The 14,141-nt window shown below is 51.9% G+C and overlaps 1 protein-coding gene across 3 annotated transcripts in view; it reads right to left on the reverse strand.

Moving 5' to 3' along the window:
• The window catches only part of ARHGAP39 (Rho GTPase activating protein 39), a 110,692-nt gene that overhangs the window by 16,081 nt on the left and 80,470 nt on the right, over nt 1–14,141 (reverse strand). For all 3 annotated transcript variants that reach the window (XM_058699481.1, XM_058699480.1, XM_058699479.1), the window contains 3 exons: nt 10,466–10,549; nt 3,242–4,565; nt 1,165–1,726 (listed from right to left, as the gene is read on the reverse strand). In XM_058699481.1, coding sequence (XP_058555464.1) covers nt 1,165–1,726; nt 3,242–4,565; nt 10,466–10,549 — 1,970 coding nt within the window. The remainder of the gene's footprint in view (nt 1–1,164; nt 1,727–3,241; nt 4,566–10,465; nt 10,550–14,141) is intronic.

Below are 14,141 nucleotides of genomic sequence, written 5' to 3' on the forward strand. Positions count from 1 at the left end.
CTTCTAAGATCTGCCACCAAATGGCTGATGTGCTGAACGGTGCCTGTGCTCGATCCGCCTTCCCTAAGACCCACCACTGCCCTGGTAGCCGCAGCCCCCATCATTGTGTGCATACATCCTGGCCTCACACGCCCGGGCTGGGGCAAGGCCCTGGCCAGATCAAGGTAGACAGTCGCTCCCAAAGAACAGCAGCCCATGGCATCTGACCTAGAAAGTGCACGTCTGTGCACGTATCTGCACACGTACGTGTCAGGTGCTGGTTCCATGCCATGCCTTGTGGACACTCATGACTGTCTGGGTGGTAGACAGCCTGCTGCAGGTGCAGGTGTTATCTCTGGCCCTGTCCCCTCGCTGCCTGACCTAGGACTTGTGCCAGCTTTACAGGCACCGTCTGGCTGGCAAGACCATGGCCCTGAGTCCTCCCCCAAGCAGGCCAGGCCTGGGACCAGACAAACCTGATGCATGGCTTTTGGGATCCCTTGGCAGAATGTGGCCCCACACTTGGCCCCAGGCAGCCACCAGCACCTGGCTACTCATGCAGGTCGAACCTCTGATTCTTTGAGGTGGCTCAAGGCCAAGTCAGTTCGCAGTACCTTGGTGGCCTGGGGCTAAGCCGATGCAGGCCTGAGTCACCATGCTCCTCCCTATTCTCAGCAGCCAGAGCCCTGCTCTGGGACCCTCCAATCTCTTCCCCCCTCACAACAGACAGCCTGAGTCCCCTGGGATGGCTACCCCTCCAGGCCACAACATGGCTGAAAGCAAACGCAGTTAAGCACACAGGGCTGCCTGACGGCTCTCCCATCAGGCAGAGCGACCAGCTATGAAGGCCTCAGCAGAGTGGATGCCCGCTGGCTGAGACGTGGATGCCAGTGCTCATCCAACCTCCTTCTTTCTGACCTGTTGGCCTGTGGCTGGGAACCCTGTTCTAGGATTGCCTGTGGTTCTTCTCAGGGCTTCAGTGCCAAGGAGGGGCTCCCCAAGGACCCCACATCCTAGTGGAATCCTAGGACATGGCTCCCAGAGGACATGTGTGTCTGCTTGGAAGTGCTGTGCCTGCCTCCACGTACCTGCTGCCAGCGCCTACCAGGACGTTCTTGCCACGGCCCTTACCTGAGCTGGTGGCAGAGCCTGGGGGAGCAAGGGGTCTCGCGCACTGAGTCTTACCTTTGGTGTCATTGACGGGGTCCATGTGCCGGTAGATGTAGCCCTCCAGGTAGGAGTGGAACTTGGGTGTGGGTGGGAAAAAGGCCAAGCAGATGGCCATGAGCTCCCAGCCGCGAGCCAGGCTCTCGAGGCGGAAGTTCTCTGTGGTCTGCCGGCACAGCTGGATATACAGCTCATCCCGCAGGCCCTGCACGCTCCAGCCCTTGGTGGCTATCTCCAGGGCCACATGTAGCGGGTCTGCCTTGGCGCGCCGGTCGCCCATGTACATCTGGATCAGTTTGAAGATCTCACAGGCCTCCTTCTTCACGTGGCGGTCACTGGTCACAATCATGGGCTTCTTGATGGACTCACTGCTCCAGGCCAGCATGTTGGCGATGGACACTTTCCGTCGGAAGAGGCCCTGGGTATGTGTGTTGAAGTGCTTGGAGGCCCAGTTCTCGATGTCAGTTTCCGAGGACGGCTTGCGCAGAGTGAAGGTGGGGAACACACAGCTAGCACTGGGCATCACGCTGCGGGCCTGGCGGCTACTCTCAAACTGGGCACAGGAACCGAGGTCCTCGGACTAGGAAGGACAGAGGGGCCATGAGGCGGGTGTGCGCCCTACACGACCCAGCCAGGAGAGAGGTGTGTCCCCCCCACCCCCACCACTGTCCATGAGGCTGCTGGAGAGGCTTGTGCCTCATTTTGTTCTACCCACCTCATAAACACACAGCTGGCGAGGGGACCCAGAGAGGCCCTTCGTCCAATCTTTACCCTAGGGGCTCAGCCTCTGGGAAGTGTTCCCTACTCTTGCGACTAAGGGTTGTTGGTTGGGGCGGGGGCGGGGGGTGTCCAGTGCAGGTCTGGGGGCAGGAGGAAGCCATGGGTGTGTTTCATTGGCTTTCTGGGCTGTGGCCTTAGGCGGGAAGAAGCTGGGAAATGCTGCCCCCATTGGTGGTGGAAGGATGCTGCCTCCTGCTGGCCTTGCCACTGCTGTTTGCCTTGGCTTCTGCTAGTTCTATGGGCTCTGAGGTTGGGAAGCAGATGAAAAGGGCAACCCTGCCAAGATGCAGAAAAGCCCACATGGCAAAGTTCCACAGAACACGTCAATGTCACTTTTGGTCCCCTACACTGCCTGCCCCTTCCCATCAGAGCCTAACCCTTCCAACGAAGATCCTCGCATGGGATCATGGGCAGAGTGAGGTTGTGCAGTGGCAAGGTCGGCCTACAAGGGGGCCTGCACTGCAGGCCTGGTCTCCCACGAAGCTGAAGAGGGAGGGTTTGCCCCAGGCCCCCTCCCTGCCTTCTTAATGGCCTCAGCACAAGTGTACAAGGTGTCACTGGGGTAACACCCCTTTCTTTTCTCAGCTCAGACAGAAATGATGCTCTGAGCTCTCCAGCATGGAGGGGCACAAAGGCAGCCCTGCCCAGGGACACTGGCGTCCCAAGGTTACAGGGCCCTTGGGCATGTCTTCCCTGGCAGGACTGGGGGTGGAAGTGGGGAGCCCAATACCGGGAGGCCCTCTGGCCATTGCCAGCTCTGGGCAGATGCCAGGCCTTGGCTTCATATGGCAGACTGGTCGGAAATGTCAGGGGTCAGGAGGTGAAAACTAAGATACTGGCCCACACAAAATTCTGGGACATCAAGCTCCAGCACATGATCTAGAAAGAAGATACACGTGGGCTCAGAGGGCCTGACTGACGCCGGCACCTGGCGCTGAGCAGGGAAGGACAAGCCAGACCAGGCCTCTGGACCAGGTGTCTGGCCTTTCCTCTTCACTGGGAAGAGCTCTGAGCAAGGGTGCCCGACACTCCGCCTGCATAGTTCCTCACCTGAGAGCCCATTCACAGGTTGGAGGACAGAAGCTCAGGGGCTCAGTGGTTGGGCGGCTGCCCACCCGTTTCCCCTGCCTTCCCTGCATCCGTGACCTGGAGGGAGTCAGGGCACAGCCTCTGACCCCCAGATACCTTGACAGCATCCTGCCAGGCCTTAGCAGGAACCGTGGTGAGGGAGCCCCACTGCCTGTCCTCATGCCTGTCGGGAACGGAGTGCCACCTGCCCCGCCTCTGCCCAGGGACCCCGGCCACACCTCCCTACCTGTGAGGGGTGAAGGTAGGGCTCTGGCGACGCCAGGTTGGTCTGCACAGAGATGCTCTTCTCCAGTAGGATCTGGGGGAAAGCGAGCCTCTCTAAGGCGCCCCTCTGCCAGTGCTTGCTCTCCTGCTGGGCCAGCGCCTCATCCTCACTGAAGGCGCGCACCACAGGCCCAGGCATGGGCAGAGGCACCGCCCCATCGCTCTCATAGCCCGAGCCGTCCTGCTGGGAGTCCCAGCTGCCTCTCTGCTTCGTGTGAAAGCGGGCCTGCTGTGCCTCCCAGGCCAGCCGGGCCTGCGCCAGAAAGGGCTCAGCCTCGCCAGTCTTGCCCTCTGCACGTTTCACTGGGGCCAGGCCGGGCCCACACAGGGGCCGCTCCTCAGCCGGGGGCTGCTCAGCGAGGAGGTCACGGTCCCCGGGGACTTCGGTGGACGAGGCGCTGGGGACATGGCACAGAGAGGGGTTCCTGCTCTTCCTCTTGCGGGTGCCCGGGGAGTAGCCTGTTGAGGACATGGTGTCCTGCTGGCTGGACCAGGACATAGCATCGTCTTGATGCCGCAGCTCAGGCCCCTCCATGCTGCTGTAGTCCCCAGAGGAGACCCCCAGGCGCTGATCCCGCAGCAGGCAGGGGCTGGGCTGCAGGGGCAGTGAGCCACCCCCGGGATTGGGTGCATACTTGTTCCTTGGGCCTGCACGCAGCTTGGGGCTTGAGCTGGCCTGCTCCACGTACACCAGCTGCCGCACGTATTCCTTGCCTGCAGGGCTATACTCCAGGCTCAGGAAACGCTCAGGGCACTTCTGCCTGGTCAGCACCAGCTGCTGGTAGGGCGAGGCGGAGCCCTGCTTGGGTGACTGTGGGAAGGGTGCTGGTTTGCGGCCTGGAGACCGCTGGGGTGAGCCAGCTTGATAGCCCCCGCCAGCCTCGTACTGGACGTCCATGGGTGGCTCATCATAGATAGGAGCCTGGTACTCCACGGGAGGCTCCTCGTAGAGGGGGGGCTCATAGGCGTAGCGTGGGGAGGAGGGCTGCGAGTCACTGGTAGGCTTGCGTGGCTGGGCCAGCAGCGGGGAGCAGCTCCCCAGCTCGGCCCTCTTCAGGAAGGGTGATGGCCTCCGTTCAGGGAAGAAGACGGGGCCATCAGATTCTGAGGCAAACGTCTGCAGGCTGGGTGAGTGCTGCCCACCGGAGGGTCTGCGGGAGCGGCCGCCAGACTGGCTGTCTAGGGCATAGCCATTGCCCTGGGAGGAGAGGAAGCTGGGCTCCCGGTCCGCAACTTTGATGAGCATACGCTCCTTGGTGCCCGAGTTCCACCGAAGTGAGGAGGTCCTGGGGGGGGGGGGGGGGGGGACAGGCACAGGTTACCTGGGGGAGGTTCTGGGTGGGTGGGGCACAGGCACAGGTTTTCTGGGGGAAGGTTCTGGGGGGGGACAGGTTTCCGGGAGAAGGTTCTGGGTGGGTGGGGGTACAGGTACAGGTTTCCTGGGGGAGGTTCTGGGTGGGTGGGAAGACAGGCACAGGTTTCCTGCGGGGAGGTTCTGGGGCGGGGGGGGGGGAGACAGGCACAGGTTTCCTGGGGGAGGTTATGGGGGGGGGACAAGTTACCTGGGGGAGGTTCTGGGTGGGTGGGTGGGAGGACAGGCACAGGTTTCCTGGGGGAGGTTCTGGGGGGGTCAGACACAGGTTTCCTGGGGGAGGTCCTAGGTAGGGGGACAGGCACAGGTTTCCTTGGGGGAGGTTCTGGGGGGGACAGGTTTCCAGGGGGAGGTTCTGGGTGGGTGGGGGTACAGGCACAGGTTTCCTGGGGGAGGTTCTGGGGGGGAGTCAGGCACAGGTTACCTGGGGGAGGTTCTGGGTAGGGAATAGGCACAGGTTACCTGTTGGGGAGAGGTGGAAGTTTGGCCCAGCTATCAGCCTGAACCCATTGCCTACCAGTCTCAGCCTCATAGGTATCTGGGGTCATGGCCCAAGAGGTCTGGTCATTTCTCAGCGTCCTCCTCACCTCCTAAATGGGAGCTTCAGGCTTCAGGGGCCTGATACTTGCTGGGGGGGCTTCTCTGTAAATGACCTGTGCACGCTTCATTGCTGGGGCCCTGACTCCTGGGCAGTGCAGCCTAGAGTGGCTGTGCTCCTGTCCTGGGAGGTCCCTGCACATAGCTCCTCATACAGCCCTGCAGCCTTCCCCTCCAGGGGGCTCTCCTGCCCAGACAGCTTCCCCCAGGCCCGCCCCCACCTCTGGTACCCATCATGACACTCACTACAAGGGCTTCTGTGTGTGCATCTCTGCCCTGGTCCCACCCCAGCACTGGGCACAGAACTATTTCTACAACAGATAGCCAGGGTGGTCCTTCCAGCGGCCTAACTCTGGATTCAATATGGTTATCTCTCTGTAGGCCTCACTCCTGGGTTCAGTACCTGCCTGTGCTCCTATGGGGTGGTGGGCCACCTATCCCTGCCCCCCCCCTCCGCCCCCAGCATCTCAGGTCCTGTTTTTCAACCACACTCCCCTCCTACAACTCTGCCCTCACCCATAACATTGTGCACAGACGAGAAAACTTTCTATAGCACTTTCAAGTTCCCAGCAGCACTGAGGGGAAGGTACACAGACTTCACATATACCCCCTGCCCCCACTCGCGTGCGATCTCTCCAGCTGTCAGCATCCCCGCCAGAGTGGTACCTGCGTCCCAGTCAGTGAACGGACACGGGCACCTGATCGTGATGCCTCGTCAGCAGCCGGCATCCACAGTTTACCTCAGGGCTCACTCTAGGCCCGTACGGTCTGCGGGTTTGGACAGACGTGTAATCCGTGTGCCCGATACTGAGAGTGTCACACGGAGTAGCTTCACTGCCCTGAATCCTCTGTCCCTCCCGTCCCCCCGACCCCTGGCCCCCACTCGTCTTTTACCGTCTCCACGGTTTTGCCTTTTCCAGAACGTCACAGACTTGGAATCGTACCGTGCGTAGCCTTTTTGGACTGGCTTCTTTTACCTCGTAATATACATTTAGGTTCCCTCCGGGTCTTTTCACGGCTCGACAGCCCGTTCCTACTTAGTGCCGACCCATATCCCGTTGTCTGGATGGACCGCAGGTTGTCCGTTCACCTGCTGACGGACACCTCGGCTGTTCCAGGGTTTGGGGGCTCTGAATGAAGCCGCTGTGAACACCCGTGTGCAGGTTGTCGTGTGGACCCAAGTTCTCATCTCCTTTAGGTAAACAGCAAGGAGCGTGACTCCAGGATCACGTGGCCAGAGCATGTTTAATTTTATAAGAACTCTCCAGACTGTCTTCCAAAGTGGCTGCCCCATTCCGTTTTCCCACCAGCCAACGAGCCAACGTTCCTGTGGCTCCGCATCCTGACCAACATCGGGTTATTCGGTGCTCTGGATTTTGGCCGTTCTAGTAGGTGTGCGGGCGGATCTTGTTGTCTTAATTTGCGTTTCCCAGATAACATGTGATGTGGAGCATCTTTTATATAATTGTTTGCCATCTATTTATCTTCTTTAATGAGGTGTTTGTTAAGGTCTCTGGCCCGTTTTGTTATTTATTTATTTATTTATTTATTTATTTATTTATTTATTATTTTTTAATGATTTATTTTTGAGAGGGAGAGAGAGAGAAAGTGTGAGCAGGGGAGGGGCAGAGAGAGGGAGAAAGAGAATCCCAAGCAGGCTCCACACTGTCAGTGCAGAGCCCGATGAGGGGCTCAATCTCACAACCCTGGGATTGTGACCTGAGATGAAATCACAAGTCAGACGCTTAACCGACTGAGCCACCCAGGCACCCCACTGGCCCATTTTAAATTCTGGTTGTTTCCTTACTGTTGAGTTTTAAGAGTTATTTGTATATCTTAAATAACAGTCCTTTATCACATCTAGCTTTTGCAAGTATTTTGTTCCAGGCTGTGACTTGTCTTGTCACTCTCTGACAACATCTTTCACAGAGAAGAAAATTTTAATGTTAATGAAGTTCCACTGTATCAATGATTTCTTTCATGGATGGTGCCTTTGATGTTGTATCTAAAAATCATCACCATACCAAAAATCGTCTAGGTTTTCTCCTGCGTCATCTTGTATGAGTAAGTTCTGAGTTTTATAGTTAGCTCTGAGATCCATTTTGAGCTAAGTTTCATGGAGTAAAATCTGTGTCTAGATTCATCTCCTTACATGTGGGGGTTCAGTTGTCCCAGCTCTGTTTGTTGCAAAGACCATCCTTGCTCCACCGAAGTGCCTTTCCCTATTTTCAAAATCAGTTTACTATATTGTTGTGGGTTTATTTCTCTATTTTCTTACACTGACCCATTTGTCTATTCTTTGCCAATACCACATTGTCTTCATTAGGGTAGCTTCACAGTAAGTCTTGAAATCAAGAGTATTAGTCCTCCAACGTTGTTCTCCTTGAATACTGTGTTAGGTATTCTGGATCTTTCACCTTTCCATTAAGTCTTAGAATCAGTTTGTTGATATCCACAAAATACCTTGCTGGGGTTTTTTGATTGAGGTTGCACTGAATCTATAGATCAAGTTGGAAAGAACTGACATTTTGACAGTATTGAATCTTCCTGTCCATTAACATAGGATATCTCTCCATTTATTTAGTTCTTGATTTCTTTCATTAGAGTTTTGTAGTTTTCCTCATATAGATTTCGTATACATCTTGCTAGATTTACACCTATGCATTTCATTTTTGGGGGTGCTAATGCAAATGGTATTAATTTTAAATTCCACTTATTCATTGCTAGTATACAGGAAAGAAATTGACTTTTGTAAACTTACTTTGTATCATGCAAGCTTGCCATAATCACTTATCAGTTCTAGGACTTTTTTGGTCAATTCTTTAGGATTTTCTACATAGATAATTTTTAGACTGATATTCTAAGGACTACGTATGAAAAACTGTAGAGATAATTTGAGGCTCTGGGTTTATTTTTGTTTCAACAGGCAGCTGGGGAAAGGGCAGATAACCTGAATCCCATGTCAGACTGAGCTGACGGGAAATCAGGTTTAGGTTTGAGGGCTGGTTTAGGTTTGGGGGTAGCCTTTCAGGGGTCCACATGGAATGTTAACTAGAGCTCCTTTTTGTGACTCTGACTTTGGAGTCATGGAACCACTCAAAGGTCGGCTCGGCTTCTCAACTGTCCTGGGGGAGAGGCAGTATCTTATGTGTGCTGGGTTGTACTGATCCCTCCTCAGCCCTCAAGTCCTCACACCTTAGCAGATCTTCAGGACAATTTCGTCTATTTTGTTCTCTGTGTTTAGGCTGGTCTCAGAGAAGTTAATCTACCGCTGCAAAAGTAGAAATCCCAAGTGTCTTAAACCAGTTGTATAGTTTGCCATCTCTGCCTCTGTCCTCTGATTACTGCTGGATCTTTCTGCACAAGGCCACGACTTCCAATTACTGGAGGTGGGTGAGGCAGCCTACTCCAACACGCCAGTTACATGGCCTACTCAGCACAGCCAGGAACCGAACCCACCAGTTGACGATGATGCCCAGCAGCTCGGCTTACTGTCCTGAGGAGAAGTCACACAGTAGCAGGACTCAGGATGCAGGCTCCCATTCCTGGGAACTCTGCTCCTGGTTGCTGGCTTTGGAATCCAGAGATCTGAGACTGGATGCCAGCCTGTTGCTCCCTGGTTGCGGGGCTTGGGAATATCACTTACCATCACTGACTTAGTGTCCTCCTTGGTTCTTACGAGAATTAAGTAACATAATGTGCATATGATAAAGTCCTCAGCTCAGTACCGACATACAGGAAACACTCAACAAGCATGAAGCATTATTTTTGTACTTTTTTTCATCACTCAGCAGGTAATGACACAACCCTGGTGCCAGGCCCCCCTCAGGGGCTATGAGGTAAAGAAAGATCCTTGCCTGGCAGAGGGTGCTGAGGGCTGTGGCCCGAGGAGGCATGGCGTGGCCTGTCCGTTGTGGGCCATCAAGATCGTGCTATAGGACGGGGCGCCTGGGTGGCTCAGCCGGTTAAGCATCTGACTTCGGCTCAGGTCATAATCTCACGGTCTGTGAGTTCGAGCCCCGTGCTGGGTTCTGGCCTGACAGCCTGGGGCCTGGAGCCTGCTTCAGATTCTGTCTCCCTCTCTTTCTGCCCCTCCCCCCACTCATGCTCTCCCTCTCTCTCTCTTGATCTTTCTCTCTTAAAAATAAATAAAGATTAAAAAGAAGAAGAAGAGGAGGAGGAGGAGGAGGTGGCGGCGGCGGCAGCGGCAGCCAGGAATTACTCTGCTACCACCTCCTTAGGAAGTGGGTATCACGTGTGCAAAATGCCTGCACTCCTAAAACTACAACTTGCTATTCTCATACCCAGCTCAGATGGCACCCAGGGTGGCAGGGCCAGCGCAGCAACAGGCCACCAAAGCCCAGGTGGTCACACGTACCCTGCAGAGTGCGGGGGGGCTTTGATAGGCAGCCCACCAGAGCAGTGCTCAATGCACCCACACTGGTGCAGAACATACCCTCAGTCACACACCCACACTGATGGGCCCAGACAGGCTCAGATTCCACCCTCTATCAACAAACCCAGTTAGCACTTCCAACACTGACCTTTAAAACGTCGGAGCAAACCACCAAAGACCCCTCAGGGCTTCAAATTCCTCACTAACACTGGTATCACTCCTGTTGGTCTGTGCTGAGGGCACCTAGGCCACCAAGAGGCACGGAACCCCACCTGGAGCTATGAGTTGACTGAGGACGGCCCCTGCCCAGTCTGACAGATTCTGTGCCCTTGGGTCCTAAGGGTCATCTCTGGAACCTTCCAATACTCTGCAAGGCCAACCCATGACCAAGAGAGACCAATCAATGTCCACTTCCTTCCTTGTGATTAACACCAATCTTCCTGACTTTGCCTGGGGAAGCACTGTGACACATAGCCTAGAGCTCCAGGAGAGAACATGCTGAGGATCGCCCAGGGACTCACTCCTCTGTTAAGAGCAATGGGCTCCACAGCTCTCCAAACTGGGCAGTGACAAGCTTCTTCCAGCTTTCCCAAAGCTGCCACATGAGCCTGGAGGCCACTCCAAAAGGCCTCTACCCATGCGCTGGTGGCCCCAACAGCTTTTCCTCATGTTCCTCTGGCTAGTACAGGGCCCCACGTGCTGTATACACCTAGCTCATTGCTTCTTGTTGAGCCAGATTCTTCTCCAGCTCATCTAAGAGCTGCCAGAAACACCACCCTTGAGTCAGGAGACAGGGCCAAGTGTGACACAGTGGGTTCTACCTGTAGTGAAGAAGTTGTCCATCCACATTATAATCCCGGTAAATTTCATAGTCCTTCTCAAGGAACACTCCTGGTGGTGAAGAGCTGAAACACAACAAGATGAAAAAAAGACACGAGCATGACTGTAATACTTCTAAAATATGGTACACTCAAAACAATAAACCTTTCACTCTTAAGAATATAGGAGTCATTCTTTTAGTTTCTCAGGAATAACCCCAGTGTCCAGCCCACAAAGCCATCCCCTTCACCATGTCAAATGGATGTTTCCTCTACCCTAAGCCTGCCTCACTGCACATGGCCTGGACAAAATGGGCTGGAGACCCACCTGCCCTCCAGCAGGGACAACCCCGCTGTGGCCCCTTCCAGAAGCTGGAGGACAGACAAAGACTTCGACTGCTCTATCTTGGATGTTAGGAGCTTAGATGACTTGGAACTGGGGCTTCTACTCTAAGGCTATGGTGATGGGGTTAGTGAGACTTTGGCTAGATGACCTGAGAAAGAAGCAGGGTTAGAAATACTCTCATTGGGATGATAAGCTTCTTAAGAGTGGGGGTGTGGAACACAACAGGCACTCATTATCTGGGAAAGAAATCAGTGGGTGATTATATTGGCAGATGTTCAAAGGCATGTGGGCAAATTAATGTCTAGTTATGATTTAAAATCTCTGTAACCCAGAAGTAAAAGAAAATTTACTTAACCTTATCAAGAATATCCATATTAAACTCAAGGCCTGCATAATATTTAGTAGTAAAAGGCTGAAAGCATAGTCATTAAAGTCAGAATAAGAACTTGTCCTCTTACTGCCAGTATGTCGTACTTTTGGAAATGCTAGTCAGTGCGGTAAAGACAAGAAAAAAAAAAAGAGATTTAAATATTTGAAAAAGAGAAAATTGTCATTAGTTGTGAACTTAGAAAAAGTAAAGGAATCATGGGAAAAACTACCAAAAGGATTAGGGAGATTGTAATGTTGTATCACTCACATGAAGTGAGAGACGAGTATCTGTGTTTCAGCAGAAACTGGTTAGGAAAGAAGTTCATCCTCATCACAGCAGTAACCACCACAGAAAGAAACTAAAAATCCAGGAATTAAGTTAAAAAGGAGTATGTTGGGTCAGTATGAATAAAATTATAAATATTTGAGGTACTTAAAGAAATGTCAATACATACAAGGTTCCTTGGATTGGAAAATTCAATAATTATGAAGATATACCTTCTAAATTGGTTAATACATTTAATGTATTCTATTCTATAACATTTCCAATAGAAAGAAATGTTTTTAAAATTTAGAATGTTTAGAAAGTTAACCCCCAAAAATAAACACGTAAGAATAACTAAGAAAAAGTTCAGAAATGATAATGGGAGTAATAATTTTTACCATTAGATACAAACAATATTATAGAGGCAAATAATTAAAACAGTACTGTACTGGTAGAGAACTACACAGATTCTGGAATGCAGCAGAAAACACAAATATTGACCTAAATGTACATAAGAATTTAGTAAACAGGAATTAAAAATTCCATACTTAGCAAGTACATTGGAAACAAATCATGTGTCTAGCAATGGGAACTCATTTTTGCTCAGTATTGTTCATACTGAGAAACAGAATGCAATTGTGGAAATACTGTTGTACTATTTTTTTTCCAAATTCTTTTTTTTAATTTAATTTAATTTTTTAAATTTACATCCAAGTTAGTTAGCATACAGCGCAACAATGATTTCAGGGGTAGATTCCTTAATGCCCCTTACCCATTTAGCCCATCCCCTTTCCCACAACCCCTCCAGCAACCCTCAGTTTGTTCTCCGTATTTTAAGAGTCTTATGTTTCATCCCCCTCCCTGTTTTTATATTATTTTTGCTTCCCTTCTGCTGTTGTACTATTTTTTAAACTGCAAAGGGGGCCGCCTGGGTGACTCAGTCAGTTAAGTGTCTGACTGGATTTCAGCTCAGGTCATGATCTCATGGTTTGTGAGATTGAGCCCTCCGTCAAGTTCTGCACTGACATCGCTGAGTCTGTGTGGGATCCTCTCTCTGTGTCCCTGGCTGACTCGTGCATATGCACTCTCTCTCTCTCTCAAAATAAATAACTTAAGGGGCGCCTGGGTGGCTCGGTCGGTTAAGCGTCTGACTTCAGCTCAGGTCATGATCTCACGGTCCGTGGGTTCGAGCCCCGCGTCGGGCTCTGTGCTGACCGCTCAGAGCCTGGAGCCTGTTTCAGATTCTGCGTCTCCCTCTCTCTGTGACCCTCCCCCCGTTCATGCTCTGTCTCTCTCTGTCTCAAAAATAAATAAACATTAAAAAAAAAGAAAAAAGATTTCTGATTTAAAAAAAAATAAATAACTTAAGAAAACAAAACTGCAAAGGTAAATGCCAGAAAACTGATACACAGCATTTAATGGGCTTCATAATTTTTCTTCTATGTAATTATATGTACTTTCTACAACTAATGTGCATTGCTTCTCTAATAAAAATGTTATTTTATTTTATGTTTTTAATGTGTATTTATTTTTGAGAGAGATACAGAATCCAAAGCAGGCCTCAGGCTCCAAGGTGTCAGCACAGAGCCTGAAGCGGGGCTCAAACTCCCAAACCGCGAGATCATGACCTGAGCTGAAGTCAGACACTTTACCAACTCAGCCACCCAGGTGCCCATACAAATGTGAGAATAAATGAATAGAAGTTGAAGTTGAATAAATGAACGGCAAATGCTGGTGGTATTTCCTAACATGTAATCATGCTACAGAACAAAAAGCTAGAAACATGAAGAGTGATGTGCGCAAACACATCTGTAAGGTGTCTATACACGTATCTACCTCAGTTGGTACATCCCTCCTCCTTCCGGCTGGCCACCAAAAGCCGACAGAGGTCCCGCAGAGCTGGGAGCACCTGGTAGTTGGCCCGAGTTGCAGCTATAACCCGTATGTTCCTGTGCTCATTGTGGCTTTGTCACTTGTACCCAGGCCAGGTTGACACCCAGTTCTTTTTTCTTCAAAGCCAAAGCCAACACAGTTTTTCCACCACCAGGATGGCACCATTACCTCCTGGAGGTATTCAGACCTCCTCCTTTTGAATTCTATGATGTCACACTTCCCTGGGCCTTCAGGGACTCTGACATTTTCCTTTCCGTTTCTAACTGCAGCCACTGGTACCCAGGGCTCACCTCTCCTCCAGACTGCTGCCGAAGCATTCCATGCTGGGCCTGGGCTAGGGGCAGGGACACAAGATGGGTGAGGCAGACACACTTCTGCTGCCACAGAACTTGCACTCAGTGTGGGGCCAACACGGAATGAACCAGATCCTCAGGCATCTGCAGGACCCAGACATGGAGCAGGCCCAGGGAGGGAGGTCAGAGGCAGCTCTTTGGGAGGCGTGTTTGGGCAGTGAACAGGGCAAACAAGAGACCAGGCAGAGGAACCTCAAGGAGGAAGAGTGTGGCACCCTCCAGGACAGAAATGAAGCCGCTGTGCTAAGGCGCAAGGAGCAGTGAGTGGGGGAACTGTAGGGGGTTCGAGCCAGATCACACATTTTCCAGTATCAAACTATAGTTCCAGCAGGACTTCCAGACCTGATGTAAGTGCCAGTGCAGACGAAATTTCTCTATTTCAAAACCTACTTTACTGTGTAACTGAAGAGCTTCCAAAAACTTGCAGTAGGAGTTATTAATCTGCAATGTAAG

The sequence above is a fragment of the Neofelis nebulosa genome, chromosome 14, assembly GCF_028018385.1.
Source record: "Neofelis nebulosa isolate mNeoNeb1 chromosome 14, mNeoNeb1.pri, whole genome shotgun sequence".
NCBI lineage: Eukaryota > Metazoa > Chordata > Mammalia > Carnivora > Felidae > Neofelis > Neofelis nebulosa.